This window comes from Scomber japonicus, chromosome 5 (genome assembly GCF_027409825.1).
Source record: "Scomber japonicus isolate fScoJap1 chromosome 5, fScoJap1.pri, whole genome shotgun sequence".
Classification (NCBI taxonomy): Eukaryota; Metazoa; Chordata; class Actinopteri; order Scombriformes; family Scombridae; genus Scomber; species Scomber japonicus.
This window is the reverse complement of record NC_070582.1, coordinates 34,600,331-34,617,300: the sequence shown is the minus strand read 5'-3', so window position 1 is coordinate 34,617,300 and position 16,970 is coordinate 34,600,331. Positions and strand designations below refer to the sequence as shown.

At 38.7% G+C, this 16,970-nt stretch overlaps 1 protein-coding gene across 1 annotated transcript in view; it reads right to left on the bottom strand.

The window, feature by feature from the left end:
- The window catches only part of akap13 (A-kinase anchoring protein 13), a 34,452-nt gene that overhangs the window by 8,531 nt on the left and 8,951 nt on the right, over positions 1 to 16,970 (bottom strand). The window contains exons 8-22 of the mRNA XM_053320011.1: positions 14,190 to 14,352; positions 9,670 to 9,737; positions 9,502 to 9,559; positions 7,553 to 7,727; positions 6,689 to 6,795; positions 6,366 to 6,512; positions 6,174 to 6,283; positions 5,924 to 6,067; positions 5,240 to 5,365; positions 4,339 to 4,456; positions 3,891 to 4,011; positions 1,806 to 1,936; positions 1,639 to 1,715; positions 1,479 to 1,545; positions 249 to 363 (exon numbers count right to left, since the gene is read on the bottom strand). Coding sequence (XP_053175986.1) covers positions 249 to 363; positions 1,479 to 1,545; positions 1,639 to 1,715; positions 1,806 to 1,936; positions 3,891 to 4,011; positions 4,339 to 4,456; positions 5,240 to 5,365; positions 5,924 to 6,067; positions 6,174 to 6,283; positions 6,366 to 6,512; positions 6,689 to 6,795; positions 7,553 to 7,727; positions 9,502 to 9,559; positions 9,670 to 9,737; positions 14,190 to 14,352 — 1,727 coding nt within the window. The remainder of the gene's footprint in view (positions 1 to 248; positions 364 to 1,478; positions 1,546 to 1,638; positions 1,716 to 1,805; positions 1,937 to 3,890; positions 4,012 to 4,338; positions 4,457 to 5,239; positions 5,366 to 5,923; positions 6,068 to 6,173; positions 6,284 to 6,365; positions 6,513 to 6,688; positions 6,796 to 7,552; positions 7,728 to 9,501; positions 9,560 to 9,669; positions 9,738 to 14,189; positions 14,353 to 16,970) is intronic.

Below are 16,970 nucleotides of genomic sequence, written 5' to 3'. Positions count from 1 at the left end.
TCCAAGTCAAAAGGTAAAATCAAATGCTGATACCCCTAATTCACTTGTCCCACTGAGAATATATAGGGACGATGCCTGAGTCTTATTACACCTAGTAGCTATTCATCCTAAGACAAAAGTGTCTGTACCTACTTGCTTAAATGTAGCTATTACAAAATGAACTAATAAATACATGTGGTAATTTTACTATGAGAACTATGATGCAGTTTGGAACAGTACGAATGAGAAGATCATGGGTGTGTCCTTACATGCAATGCATGGCATCCTGTATAATGGCCCTCCATGTGATGCGCTCCTCTTTGCTGCTAGCCAGTACCTCCACCATTTCTGGTCTCTCTATACCAGCTGTGATAAGAAACAGACCTGCAGGGGACAAATCACAATTATCAGAGCCTGAATGAGAAATGTACTAATCCATATTGTATTATTTATCAAATGATCTAAAACTCAGGTGAAATCAAGCCTGAACTATTTAGTAGTTTAAACTCTAATAACTGCGTTAGTGTGGGAGGCAACTGGATTTGCAAGATTCAAGATTCTCATATGATCTTGTGATCTAGTGAATCTAGCTGGCTCAAGGTAAGACAGTGGCAGATGGTGATAGGCTGAGTCTGTTCACTGTTGACATCACGTTATACTGTGACCTAGCTGATGAGACACAATGCTGGGAAGTAAATAAACAACGTCCCCATCTCCCACTGACTACAGTTAGTCATACTCGTCAGCGACATTAGCCGTTAGTCACATTAGCTAGCCAGCTAACCATGGAGCTGTTAGCTACTTTCATAGCTTGTCAGCCAAGTGGAAGCTAATGTGTGAACATGTTTTCACAGTTCAGTTTGTCTCCAACTGAATAATTACAGTCTTACATTTACACAAATTAAAGTTTCCTCTGAACATGTGTAACAGAATAACGTTACTGACGCTCTTCATCTCTTCTATTTATGACTTATAGTGCTACATGAATGGTGAAATACTGATTTATTTATTGATAAACAAGGAAAAAAGTATTTCTGATTGGAGTTCAATCAATTGAAATAATGGCTGATATGGTGCAGTACTGATGTTTATTTTACTATTTCATTTTTATTTATTCTCAATTTCGTTAGTGTTAATTCCTACAAAATGCTAAACAATGTTAAATATACTATTTAACTACTCCATTAGTCACTTGATTACTAAAGCAGCCTCATATCAGTGCAAAATCATTGAACAATCCAAATAGAGATGGTCTATATTAGCCACCATATCAGTTATCAATGAATTGTTCCACTCTAAAATCAGTATCAGTTTCAAAAATCCCAGATAGGTTGGGCTCTAACTTTTTTAACTGCTTTCCCTTCTCCACAGTTTCCAAGAATGGTTTCTCAGATGGTTATGTATAACAATCCATCTACCATGTTAGGTTGAGTAATGCTGTGGACAGAAAGAAAAATCACAAGACTAATGCAATAAAGGAGAGAAAAGAAAAGACTGACCTCGTTCCTCATTAGCAACTTCTCTGACTATCAGATTCTGTAGAGAGATTACTGTAGAACGTTGATCCTGAGGACAAACACACAATGTTATCAACTCCAAATAAAACTGAATAATTGAGAATATATATATTATATTCAGCTTTTACAATGTACAACTTACCAATGAGGCAAAGACATATTTCTGGTCTTTTTCTTGAAGAAAGACCAAGACATCAGACAGGAGCATGGCTTGGACATCTGCAACACCAAGAAGCAAAGCATTAAAACAACTTTTATTTCTACTGTGCTTTTACAGGTTCATGTTACGTTAATATGAACGGTGGAAACCTTTGAGACGCCCGGCTGAGTTTTTCAGTTGCAGCGCTCCGTCATGCAGCAGCTTCCTCCCTCTGATCAGGTCCTCTTTAGCAAACATCTGACCGCTCTTCATCCTCATGATGGACTTACTGTCAGTGCGACTGCAGATCACAGTATAGTCACTTAGTTCTCCTCCAAACAGAGTTACAAATACAGTATAAACATTGGTAAAAAATACATATTGGTTTCCATCTGAAGATATATGGAATATTTTAAAACAATGTAATTCATTTACATTGTTGTTTGTATGCATTTGCTGTGTCATGAATGAATGGAGAAAAGTTATGAAAGTGATTTGCCTTTAATGGTTGAATTAACCACAACACAGAAAGCAAAATGAAGAGGAACCAAACTACTGTCAAAAATGCAGAGAGGAAAAGATCTATGTGAGGATGTAAGGAAGAGGGAAGTGACAGGCCATCAATGTGGGGAAAACTACAAGACCCTCTCTAAAAGATTCCAGCTCCATCCGTCAACAGTAAAAGCGCTTTTCCACTACACAGTTCCAGCACTACTCGGCTCGACTCGGCTCGGTTCAAGTAACGACCTTTTCCATTACAAAAAGGTACCTACTCAACATGGGCGTGGTCGTCATAGCACGGCTCAGCGATACTGCCGTGACTTTGTTTTATACGCGACACAAACACATAAACAATGGAGGACATGGAGGCGATGTACTTGCTGTACTTGCTGCTGTATGTGGCTTTCTGTCACACACAAAGCAAGAAAATTGAGCCGTATGGCTGTAACACTGTTGCCGGTATTTAAAAATGCCGGGTTTGATTCTTGTGTGGGATGGCTCATGACTATTCCAGCGACAACTCTTCTGACCAATCAGAGGCCGGCAGTCTGATGACGTCACATTTAGTATCGGCTCAGCTCGCTTGGAACCTCAGCAGAGCAGGTACTAAAAAAGTACCAGGTACCCTAGTGGAAACGCAAAAAAAAACGAGTCGAGTTGAGCCGAGCTGAGCCGAGTCGTGCTGGAACTGTGTAGTGGAAAAGCGCCATAAGACTCATTATTTACAAATGGAGAACATTAAACATCACTGCAACATTGCCTAGAAGTGGATGGCCATCAAGATGATCAACAAGAAGCACCAGAAGAAGAATAAATGAGGTACAGGCCAACCCACACATCACATCTAGAGAGTTACAGACCTCTCTGGCAGCATCTGGAGTAAAGGTACATGCCTCTACAATCAGATCTCAATGGAACAGAAATGGCATTCATGGGAGATTTGCTAGAACGAAGCCTCTGTTTGAACTTTGCTAGAGAGCACTTGGACAAAGCAGAGGCCTTCTGGAAGTCCATTCTCTGGACAGATGAGTCCAAAGTAGAATTATTTGGTCACAATCAGAACGGCCATGTTTGGAGGAAAAGAAGAAAAGAAGCTCCTCTCAGCAGTGAAGCATGGGGGGCGAGTGTGAAGGTGTGGGCTTTGTTTTTCTGCTTCTGGACTTGAACGGCTTCATATCATCCAGGGATCCACGAATTCTCAGGCCTATCAACAAATACTTGATCAGAACTTAATGCCATCAGTCAGGGAGTTGAAGCTGGGTCGTAAAATGGACAATGACCCAAAGCATTCAAGCAAAACTACAAAGGATTGGCTTAAGAGAAAGTGGATTCATACTCTGGACTGGCCTAGTCAAAGTCAGGACCTAAATCCAATAGAAATGTTGTAGAAAGACCTGAAGCAGGCAGTACATGCCAGATGTTCCTCTAACCTCTCTCAACTGGCTCAGTTCTGCAAGGACGAGTGGGCAAAAATCCCAAAAAACCAGATGTGAGAGACTAGTTAGTGGTTACAGAAGACGTTTGGTTGAAGTAATGGCTGTAAAGGGAGATTCCACCAGATATTAACTGAAAGGGTTCACATACTTTTGTACATGAGAACCATTTTTGTTCGTTTGTGTCTATTATTTGAACGGTCACCTTCACTAATTGGGATTTGCATGTTTATTTCATAAGGTTATTCTTTTTTATTTTTTTATTTATTTACAAATGACCATGTCTGGTGGGTTGACAGATGTTCAGTCAGTGTGCTGTACCTGTAGACCTCCCTCAGTCTCTTCTTCTTCTCCTGCTCATTGACTTTGCTGTCCACAGCAGTGATCAGCTCCTTCACACACCGCAGTGCTTCTGAAACATAGCTGTGGTCTTCATCTGTATCTGTTAGAGCAAAGAAGTCAACCAGTTAATTCATCTTACACTGATTTAGTTTCATTATTTCATTTACTGTATGATGCTATACTTTATTCCAATGATCATACATTAAATAATTCAATTGGTAGTTACATGTTTCCATTTAGAACAACGCTTGCAAAAAGGTAATGTGATTAATCTGTATGTGACTATGCCATCATATACTTACTTCTACAGTTTCTATTAAGATCTTACCTACACATTATCACTACATGTGTTTCATTGCTGCTGGAAACACAATGTCTACAAGATTATTTTACTTCTATGAAAAACTACTACTCTGTTGATTCTTACCTCTGGTGTGCTGGAGTATCCTCTGGATGAGAACAGGGTATTTGGTGATCCTCTGGGTGACCAATAAAATGCACTCTGGAATACTGAGCCTTCGAACAATACTGCTGCTCATCATCTTCTGCATATACACACAGGTTTAAAAGTTAAGAGTACAATATGATGAAGATGAACATAATTTTTTAATTTTTAACAGAACAGGTGATCATGTGGATAAAATCATATCTAACTAACAGGAAACAGTTGAGGTGTTTAGGTTGCTCTTGCTCAGTAGGATTCCCGCAACGTTCCATCCTAGGGCCAATACTCTTTTAACTTTACATTAACCATATGCCAGATGCATGCAAAAATACACATATACAAATGTATGCAGACGATGCACATATATCTACATCAGCAAAAATGTTTCATGAGGCTGGTCGTTTACTTACAATAGAAATGACTCACATTCATGAATGGCTCAACAAATCATGTTTGTTATTAAACACAAATAAACTGTCTGTATGTACTTCTCTAAAAAAACAAAGGACCTCACACATTCTAGTGTTTTCCTGGGAGGAGAGCTTGAACGAGTTCAAGTATCTAGAGGTCACATTAAAACGATTTAGAAAACAATTACATTTCATCTTTCTAATTTCAAATCAATCAGGCCATCCCTAACAACAGCTGCAGCCAGGGTAATCCTAACCCTGCACGCAATGATTCTTTCTCATATAGAATATGGGTTTACTAACTGGTCACTCACTAGTACAGCTGCATTCTTTACAAAAGAGTGATTAAAACAAATCTAAAGAAGTGGCTTAAAAGTAACCACATTTGTAATCACTTTTATGAATAAATAAATAATAAATGAATTATACGGAGGCAGCACATAGAGAGAAGCAGGTCTGAGATGAGTGCTGACCTTGATGAAAGCCTGGAAGCGTTTATCTTTAGCATGCAGGTCTTTGTAGAGGTTGACAGCTTCATTGTGGCGACTGCAGAACTTCCCATAAACTTTCTTCATACGATCAGCACCGCAGCCTGAAAACTGAAGGAAAGAACAACATTCAGTCATTTATTTAGCCATTAAATGTCCTGCAGAGATTTATGGTCCCCAGAGGATACCCTGAACTTTACTTTACTGCCACCATTAACCACAATTTCTCTTCTTATTCAAGTCATTTCATCCTGTGTATGTACAGCTGTAATGAGCACTGCAGCCTGCAGGGGCATTAGTGACTGTTACTGTAGTTACAACTTGTCTTTGTTTCCTGTTATGTTTAACCACTAACTGCTTCCTTTGTGGGACACTAGCACTACATTGAGCTGTCACAGACTGCTTGTACAATGGAAAGTTAAAAAGATTAAAAATATCATACATGTATCAATAGATTAAACTCCTGTCCTTTCAGTCACCATGCTTTTCAAAAAGCCATGTTGCAAAGCAGAGTATACAACTGAAACAGTCTGGTGTCTTTATTTAACTGCTAGACTGCACTGAAGGTAGCTCCAGTTATTAAAAACCTTTATGTCTAAATTCATTCAAAACGATGAACAATCAGAAGTGTGTGTTGTTTTCATCCCAGCAGCTGTTTTTCTTCCTCACCTGTTTGACCAGGACCTCTCCAATGCTGCAGATGAGGAAGCTGTTGTTATTCTGTCCCTCAGCTGATGAAGCTCTCTTCTGCTCCAGCAGCAGGGTGAGGAACTGTGTATGTATGTCCAACAGATCATCCAAAACTGGGAAAATCTACAGACAAACAGAAATAAATCAGATGTAGTGTGTGGGTGTGTTTTTATTCTCATTCATATTGTCAGTATTAATGTTGTGTCAATGTGAGCAGCACTCTCTTCACCTTGTCCAGGGTGAGAGTGTCCAGTTGTAAGTCTTTCTGAATGTTTTTATAATAAACTTCAGACATTATCTTCAGTGTCCTCACATGGTGGAACTCTGTCTGGTACATCTCTGTGGAGAAAAAAGACTGATGGGTAAATCTACCTCTCAAAGTTTGTTCTGGATGTGCTCTGGTTTGGATCTCTGTACTCACCATAGATTACATCTTGTCTCTTGATTTCATCTTTCTTCAGAGTTTTCAAAAACTTCTTATCCACTGTACCACTCCAAGAATCAGCCTCCAGATCTTTGACATCACACTCAAACTCTCCCATCAGCTGACTGTCCATCATCTCAGTACCTTTAAACACATGTCACATATGGGACATGACTTCATAAATGATCTCACTCTTCTTGTTGATCATCTTTGTCACTTTCTCGAATTAGAAGTGAGTAAATTAATACAGTTTTTGTTTTTACAGTGTGTGTGTGTGTGTGTGTGTGTGTGTGTGTGTGTGTGTGTGTGTCTTGAGCTACCTTCATCAGTGAGTGACTCAGTCGAGGCATTCACTTTGCTCCCTTGATGAAGAGAGTCAGTGGACTGTGACAGAGACTTCAAACCTTTCAGTGAGACGTCTTCTAACCTATAAGCAATAACAACAACAACCTTTATTAAATGCTTCACAGTCAGAGGAAGAAAAATAAACATGTGGTTTCACGCACACAGATGAACCAAATTCACCATATTTTCTGGGTCAAACCATAGAACTAAGTGCAAAAGAAGGCCTCCAAAGTGTTTCACAGATCTGTCCTTACACGTCAAACATAACATTTCATACACTCTTCAAAAATGTGCAAAAGCAGAAAGAAGATAGGATCATGACCATGTTTTTAAGGACCATTATTAGAGAATGTTATTGATACTGATCTGTGCTCAAATAGAATGGGCTGATTTGGCCTGTGCTGACTGGCAACTGATGCCACTGCCTATGCCACCCTAGTAAAAGGGATGAAGGTGAATGTGTAATTAAGGGTTGCAGATTATTCAAACTTGCATGAATCCTGTACACTCTGACAACAAACAGCATCAAATAACAGACGCACTGATCAGTACAATCAGAGCTTAAAGAGAGTAACTAGTGCAGCAGTAAGCAGTGCAGCTTTAAATGGATGCTTGAATTAGCATAATCAACAGTGTGATTAGGTCTCAGTTAAGGAGATGGCCTATAGGCCTATTGCTGGGTCTATTTTGATCAACATAACATCGTTAATCAGAGACCCTGACACCAGAGTGACTCCCTTACCATTTGACCATTCTACTTCTCCAAAAATATATATAGTACAGTCACAACAGTTGTGTCTTATATGGAGCTTATTTGTTGTGTATGTGAGGTTTCTCACCCTGCTATGTTGCTGGTGGAGATGCTCTTGGCCAGGTTGCTATGTGAGTTAAAGATGCTTGGGTGTCTCCGTGGAAATACAACAGGAATCTGGTCATCAGGGGTAGTTACCGCAGACCAACGCTCCCGTGATGACGAGGACGATGTTGATGAAATAGAAGACGCTGAAGATGTAGCTAGAGAAAAACACATATGTGTACATTTTAGACAGAAGATGCCAGCAATACACTTCCATTTCTTGTCTTCATTCTTGCCATTAACTTAGATTTGAATCAATCTACTGTATATTGTTTAATACAATGTGATAAATATCAAAGGATGTCAATTCAGTATTACAGTGCTGTAAAACAACACATTAAGTAGATGACAAGATACAGTATAGCTTATATATATTTTGTATATAGCATACTGAGAACTGTTTCACTGTCTCTACTCCAATCCAAGGGAGATGTCTTATTTCCAAATATTTCAAATCAATAGAGAGAGAGAGAGAGAGAGAGAGAGAGAGAGAGAGAGAGAGAGAGAGAGAGAGAGAGACAGAGAGAGAGAGAGAGAGAGAGAGAGAGAGAGAGAGAGAGAGAGAGAGAGAGAGAGAGAGAGATTAAAGTGAGTGATTAAAACAGATGTCCTCTTGTTCATTAAGTCAGAGGCTGCAGGTGGGCTATTTATGGTGACATATAGAGAGCAAGGAATGTCCAGCATAAGATTCAAGTCTGGAATGGAAGTGTTTGAGTCTTTGCTGATGACTTTTAGCTTTAGAACATAACCAAAAAGAAACTGACAAAATAGTTTGATTTCTCTCATTCTCTCAGCTTGGCACTCTCTTCTCTTTTTCTCTTGCTCTTTAAAAAAAACTTTAAAAGCAAGTCAGGCCTAACTTTGTTATTAACATGACAAACTGATGAGAGATGACCTCCTACAGGCCACAATGCTGACTGGATCCAACAGGACCAATATGGTCTGAAGCAGCTGAGTCACTAAGCAACTGACTTTGCCATTAGTGATGTAGATGCACAATAATCTATTGGATCAAACCAGCAATTCAGCAATAAATATACATTTATTTATTACAATATAATGAGGTGAACAATATGATTCAACACAACCAACTGCTTATTCCTGTGACCTGGTTTAATTTCATTTCCCCTCATTACTCTGAGTGAAAACAGGCCAACTCTAACCAGACTCCAACACCTCATTACTCTGGAGCATGAACACATTTGCCATTTTACATTACATGGATTGATATAAAAAAAAACTTTAAAAAATCCTTAATAGGCTCTTTAGACTATTTGGTTACCAGCATTACAGACTAGTGTTATATTTGAATGAACCTGAACAGACAGCGACAGACTGAAAACTGTTCTGCTTGTGCAGGGGAGACTTGACACTGTTCATTTATCAAAGATTTACTGCTTGGTCTGGTTTTTGGTGAACTAGATGGCATATGGTAATAATAATAATGATAATAATAATGATATGCTGCATAGCTTTGTGGCTAGTGTAAAACTTAAATAGATAGACTTGTTGGCAACGTTAAAAGAAAAAACTCCCTTCTTCCACCTAATGTGCACAAAGCTTCACACATCTGTTCAGGTTATGTTATATCGGGGATTAAGCGTTATCCAGAGAAACAGATTTGCTTAAAGTTGAATGGCCTGACTAATAAATTCATTTATTATCTCTAATCTTCATGGGAAAGCTGCATATGTATTGTTTTTAGAGTGGAAACTGCTCATGTCTTCTTTCTTCATTCATTTGTTCATTCCAATAATCAGCTGGATCTAACCTAGAATTAAATTAACAGTACCAATGTATCCATATCTGTACTAATGACAACATTTTTTACACCAGTGGTTTCAAGAATGGCACTGTTGCTTATAAGGAACATGATCAGTGTCACTAGTGATTATTCATCTTGTTGTTTGGCATGTTGTAGTTTGTCCTTACATTTACTCCTCAGATTAACAGCTGATCCAGGAGCAGCTTCTGGCACCAATGACTGCTGCTGGAAACAAACACAGACATCATTAAGTGGGAGGCATCACTCTGTAGTTTTTTGCATTATGCTTATGAACAGTGTATGTTGCTGTCCAGATCACTGTGTGTCAGACCTACCTTAGTTTTGCTCTTGATACACACAACCAGACTCTCTCTGCAGCTCTTATGGACATTTACACCGCAGTCTGCAAACACATGATGATCATTAGAAACAAGAATTTTCATGTTTTCAGCAGTTTCAAACCTAGGAAATGCCACATTGGAGAGTTACATTCACTGTCCAGTCAGCTGTCTGTGAGAATAAGTTACAATTACACACACAGGAGTGTGTGTGTGTATGTGTGTGTGTCACATAATGATCTCATCCTTCACTTCCTGCACACATACTGTTTATTGAGCAAAGTTTTCCTCCACAGTAACACTGCTCTTGTAACTATGGCAATGACAACACACACATAGACACACACAGAGTGATGCAACAGACTTCAACACAGATAGAGAAGTTAGCCAGCCAGCAGCAGGCCCCTCCCTCTATCCTTCCATTCATGGCACAAACACATCTAAAACCTGACTGCAAATGTATTATGTCAGAAAGTACTAAACATTCAGAGGGCGTCTCTGAACACTGAAGTCTTCATATACACAGAGACAGTGACAGCAGGTTCCTGCCTCCTCCAACACCACACAAACAACATCCTGTTACTCATCTCATAGTGTTTTTCTCACAGGAACTTAACAATTACTGCTTTGATTCTGAAGATCTAACAGAATTATGAGCTACACTGTTTTGCACATTATGGTTACTTGTTCCTTTAGGTTTGATGATGAAATTAAGACTGCCTTGAAATGGCCATTACAAGATGAATATAAGTATATGGTTCAAGACCCCAAAACAACCTGTGACCTGCACTCTTCCTAAAATCTATAAAGACTCATTCCATCCTCCAGGTTGACTGACTGTATCTGGTAATGGATCTCTCACAGAGCCTCCCCTCCAGTATGATGACTCTTACATTAAAGACTTAGTATATGCATTGCCACATATCTTCAACTCACTACAGACATGTGGAGTCTAATGATCCACTGTGTACTATGGATGTCTTTAGCCTGTACTTGAAGCTGGAGCTATTTTTGTTATGTTTTGACAAAGAATATTTGAAGATTGATAATCAATACTATCTCCAACATTAGGGCTCAGCTATGGGCTCATTGGTGACTCCAAATTATGCTAATTTATCTATGGGTAAATCTGAGTTAGATTTTATTTACAATCAAATCCTTCATTAATTCATTCAGTGCTATAATCTATTTGTCATGTGGGGTGGTAATTCTAAAGAAGTATATATAAAGGAAAGTGACAGAAATACTTTCCTACAGTTTAACAGTTATCATTCATCAGCATTAAAAAGGTCAGTTACTGAGGATTGAAGACATTTGTAATTCTGATGATTCTTTGGAGTCAAAGAGCTTTGGGACAGATTTAAAGTCAGGATATCTGTGGATGTGGATGATCATTAGAACAGGGTAAGACCTAGTTCCAGAGCTTCCTCTGCTCAGGGCCTTGTATAGTCCTTTACCTGAGTCACTTAAACAAGTAGTGAGTAGTAGGGACGGGCATGATTAATCGATGATCGACAATTGATCATCAAATGTTGTCGATCACATGAAATTTTTATCAATCAAACGCTGGTTTCAAATAGAAGTTGTGTTGCGTAGTGTGAGTCTTGAAGCAATGCAATGAATTTCATCTTACCAACAGGGGGCGATATTTGACTGAGAAAACGGCTCAGCTACCTACCAGCTGCCGTAGACATCAAACGTAAACATGAAGAGGTCATGGCTAAGTTTGGCGTGGGACCTTTTCAAACTAAAAATGACGGAGTTTATTGTAAACCCTGCACCTTGGCCAGGCTACCCAGGATAGCACCACAACGCCTCTGCATCCCGGCTACTTCAGTCCTGTCAGAGCGAGTCAGCTGCTGGACTGACTGTCACCAGGCTGTGCTCACTGATCCCTGAGCATGCTAACATACTAACATGCTAATCAACAAGAATCAGTAGGCTGGAGTTACTTTACTTAGTTAGCAGTGGACAGTCACCACTGCAGCCTTTAGCTGAGTCACTCTGATTGTTTTATGAGGCTCTAGTTAAATAAGCAGAATTGTGAACTAACACTACCTCTGTCTCCCTCTTTCTCTCCCGGCTCGGCTGGGTGCATTTTGGAGTCCTAACGTTATATTTTGGCAAAAACTGTCAGTCTGGAGTAATATTCTGTTTTTTGATTAAGTTGTTATTAGATTTGATATTTTTTTTTGGAAGGGTTTCTAAAAGAGGCTCAATTGTGTATAAGAGTGCTCTATTGATTGATATGTGAATAGGTTTGGCTCGGAGCTTCGGGCTCAGCTGCTTTCATAAGCGTCCAGTATCATGGCATTTTTAAGATAAAAGATAATGATTAATCGATAATTGATTGTTAATTCATTGATCAATCAAGAAGATGTATTCAAATGCCCATCCCTAGTGAGTAGATATCAGCATGTATTGGAAAGTAACCCTCAATTTAGAAAAGTCCGATTTTCCTGAGAGACCCACTTTTCTGTCTCGACTCCCAAATGGAAATGTTCCTTGTCATAATTGTATACACTGTTTTTCTGAGATCAAGACTAATCAGTTCACCTGTCTGAAGTCTGATGTTGACATTAAGGTTGGGACAGAATTACATTTTGCACCAAATACATTGTTTACCTGTTAAAATGTCTGTGTCATTTATATCATGTTAGTTAAACAAAGCAGGATCTGTAAGCAGAAGTGTTGTATTGAGAATCATGATGAGAAATCATTGGTGGCTTTTAACAGTCTAACCAGTGACTAAACCACAGAGAGGTGTGAACAGAGACAGAGGGAGGCATAGTCAATCTCACCACCAATGAGCTGACTGAGCAGAATTCATTTGCTTGTGTTTTATTAAGTAAATGTAATTGGTGGTTTTTGTTTATTTTTATCTTTTATTTTTTTTATACATTTTTAATGTCATCATATGATTGTGGCTCCCTCTCCTGGGTACCAGCTGTGAACATCTTAATGGCTCTTTGGACCATTAACTACACCTGTGTCTATTGATTGTGAAGATGCAAGTATCTTGCCCAAAAATGTAACAATCCAGTTTGAATCAGTGTTTAAATCAGCCACCTCCACACACCTTTCTGATGTCAGATTAAGATGACCTGTGTCATTCAATTTCTGTAATTTACTGAAACTGACAATCCAACATTCACAAATACTTCACACAACAAGTGATTGGCCAGCCATGGCTGGTCTCTCTAAAACCCTCTGCTACTCTCTCTATGACCACCAACTACTACTTCACCCTTTTCTATTAGAACATGTTTGATTTCCAATGTGGTCGAACAACTAATAGTTCGAACCAGTTCTGGTCAACCATAAACCGACCCCAAAGGCCCATTTATGCTCAACGTTAAATACGGATCCGGATAGGGACGGAGCCTTCTGTCCGTGCTCTGCGTTCATTTCGTCCGTATTTCTGCACGTTTCCATAAAGCCTACGGATACGGATCAAACAGAGCAGTACCACCAGAAACCATTGGGGGGCAGTGTTGCTGTCACTACTCGATACATAGCTCTAGTGAGACATGAAGAAGAAATAACAATGGCAGAACTTTTTGAAGAAAGGCTTTGCGAGTTGGTTAGAAACTTTAAACATATTGTTTTTGTCTTTTATGCAAGAGGAACATTATCAATATCTCCTCCACAGTCGCCATGTTTGTTTTTGAGTTTGTTGTTGTCATAAACTTTTGACTCTGGGTTGCCCCATGTGGATGTATTGGTTAACATCCATGCCAACGTAAAGGACGCATGGAAAGTATGTGAGCAGTGACGGTAATATCGTTTGAAAAGCATGTATACATTTTCGTACGTACATTGAGCATAAATGGGTCTTTACAATTGATCCCTGATCTAATTATAATATACTATAATTATGATCCATTATAATTATAATCCATTATAATTAGGACTATCAAAATGAATGTAGGTCCTTTTCCCACACCTGGTAAGGCCTACCTCACTGACACTCAAACCCACACCATCATCCAGCACACCATGTGACTCTGTTCTCCTGTCCCATCATCATCCAGCAGCAGACTAGGGTTGACAGGGTCCTCTCTAATGCCAACCCCTCCCTATGGAACTCTCTCCTATGACACATCTGTGACTGCAGCGATCAAAAGTGCTTTTAATGTTTGATTTGATGAGTGTGTGAAGAGTGAAGAGGGAATGTGAAGTTAACTATGACCAAGAACTGAATACACTTAAACCACAAAGCTGAATCAGTAACACCGTCTCAGTGTGATGTTCAATGTTATGATTAAATCAAGTGTTTGATTGTAGCATTGGCTGCTAGATCACAACTGTGAGAAAGAGAGCTAAACGGAAATGAGAGAGAGATCTCATTTTGATATTATTAGAAAAAGACTTCAAGAGGTGGCTGCAGAGGATGAGGAATGAAAAGAGAAAAGAGGAAGGAAAGACAGAAGGAGAGAGAGGGAGAATTAATATGAGAGAGAGAGGAATAAGAAAGCTTGTTTGGCCCCCAGTGTAAGGACAAAGAAGAGTCTTACTGTTACAGAGGAAGGCTTCCTTCATGTGCAGAGGTTTGATACAGTGCTGACACACAGCGGCAGGAGAGGGACTGACTGGGATGAAGACGTGACCGTTTGCACTCTTCTTTTCTCTGTCCTTACTCTCTCGTTCCTTCTCTCCTCTCCTCTCCTTCTCCTTCTCCTAGAAGCAATAAAGCAATAAAAGAGAGATACAGATCATCAATAAAGTAAACATTCAAGACATTCAGTAGAGAACCTGTTTATAGATTAAATAAGCACTTCTATCTGTTTTTGTTTAAATGTCACACATTTACATCACTGCTCTCACTGGCCTATCGATATACAGTATGAGCTATCACTGTCTGGACAGTGCAAATACATCTCATAACACTTCAAACTTTTAACTCTTTCCATAAAGACCTCACACAACTGCAGAATAATAACATAGAAAAAAAACATAGAAACATCTATGTTATGCTAATGAAATAAACAGCAGAGCAACAAATCCACATGGCTGGAGTGACACAGAACATAACAGCTAAGTGATAACGTATCACTGCTGATTCATAACTTAGAAAAACTAATACTAATGAATACTAATGAATTACCAGTGTGTACTGGATCCTGACTCAACAGAAAGTCTTTATTCTGTCATCTCCTGTAGTATCTGTGCTCTGTTTAACACTGCATACTCATCTTTAGCTTGTTATTGACTGTAGAGTAATGAGTGCCAGTCAGTGACGGCAGGAAAAAAACAATGTTCCATATGTTTATGTCTGTCATCAAACAATTAGTTATTACTCACTGACAGTTCTAGGTAATGATGACAAGACCACCAACACAATTCACATTAGATTTAGATCGTTCATGATCATCCGGAAACCATGAATATCATGATATGAAACATTTCCTTCTTAATTGTTTTAAAAAGAAATGTTACAAACAATAGTTTTAAGTTTTGACATTCACAGCTCACACCAATGTGACAATTCCCATACTTTTCAGTTCAATCCTACAAAAAGTGCATGTTCCATTAGTAACTCTACTGTCTGGTTGCTTAGGTACCATAGCAACGGTGAAACTGAAAATATCAAGTGAAACTGTGTTTTTATCTGTCGGTGTTATCTTCTAGTCAACTTATGTTGTGTTCATATTAGTAAAGCAGAGGGGAACATAACACTGCTGAGAGAAAGATATACAATATAGAATAATCCCGACAGACCTTTAGCTTACACAACTGACTCATATTTCACATCATACCACATATCTCAGCAGTAGTGACATTAAACCTAAAATAAAACCTGCTGTAGAGAACTGATATAACACTTCTGTTTCTCTCATTATTACAGTTGAATGAGTTTCTGTACCAAAATATGGTGACCAGGGTTTGTTTCAGTGTGTCAGGAAGTTCATGATAGATTTGTACTGACACACAGACACACATATACACCGTCATCCTCTTACCTCATATGATCCAGTTTCTCCTCTCCACCTTACAGAGCGACTGAACCTCTTACTCAGCATGACTGACCTCAGCTGCTTTCTTTTACTGTCCTCCTGTCTCTTCTTCTTTCTCCTGTCTGTCTGTCTGTCTCTCACTTTATCACTCTCACTCTATCACTCTCTGTCTAATACTTGTGAATACTGTGTCGATGGCTGTCTTTCTCTTTCTGTCTGTCTGAGCATCCTGTTACTGAATTTTAAACTCAATTATTGTGTACAAGCGGCTGCAGCTCGTCTGTCTGCTTTAGAATCAGGAAGTGAGCTACCAAACATGAGTACACACACGAACACCCCCCCCCCCCCCCCCTCCCCGCTGAAAGTTCCTCTTTCACTGCACCTTGTCTTGTCTGCAGTGTTAAAACCACTAACATGTAACCCAACACATGATTTTAACTTGATTATTTACCAAATGTTTACCAAACCTATGAATAACCTTTATGTGGCATCATTATATTAATAGTAGATTATAGATTTTAGTGCATTACAATGAACACAACATTTTTCATCAACTTTTTTTATTCTAATTTTATTTGAACTTTTGTTTGGTTTATGTTTTATCACTTTGGGTTTAGAGGTTAAACACATTCTAATTTGGCCTTGTATATAGTCTCTTCTGTTCTATTATATAAATACATGTTTAGTTTCACTTCAGTTTTTTATTATCTTCACTTCTATTTTTAGTTTGCAGGGTAATATTGCTGAAAACGACTTTACATGAGTCAAACACTGAAAAGTTGAATAATTTGTGATGCAAACATGAAACAAACCAGTAAACCTCCTGAATTCATATTAATGACGAGCAAATAACTCAATGTGTCCATGAAGCTATGCCATGCAGTGTTGGCAGGAGGAAGAACATGTTGGATAAAAAATGTAGATAAATATTGTGCAAATATCAATTTACTTTCATGAGCCACACAAGAATGTTTGATTGACAGCTTTCACACCAAAGTTCATCTGAAGTGAGACAGGTATGAAAACACATTTACTATTGCCTTCCATAATAAACTTCACTGGCCACAGAGTTCACTTAAAATAATGACTGATTATTAAGTAAAGTCATGATCTGTTACACATACAGAAAGACCTAGCCTCTATCTGTCACTATTGATTTCCCCTGCCACATACACGTTATTGAGAATATCTCTGATTATTCTCATCATTATTCACCTAATATTATAAGAGTTAAAGACATTTTTCATAGAGTAGATACAAAAATATCCTTTAGATGCAGGTGCAGCTCAGCAGTGACTTCTCTGTTCCCACTTTAAACTCATGCAGCTGATTAGTCAGTGA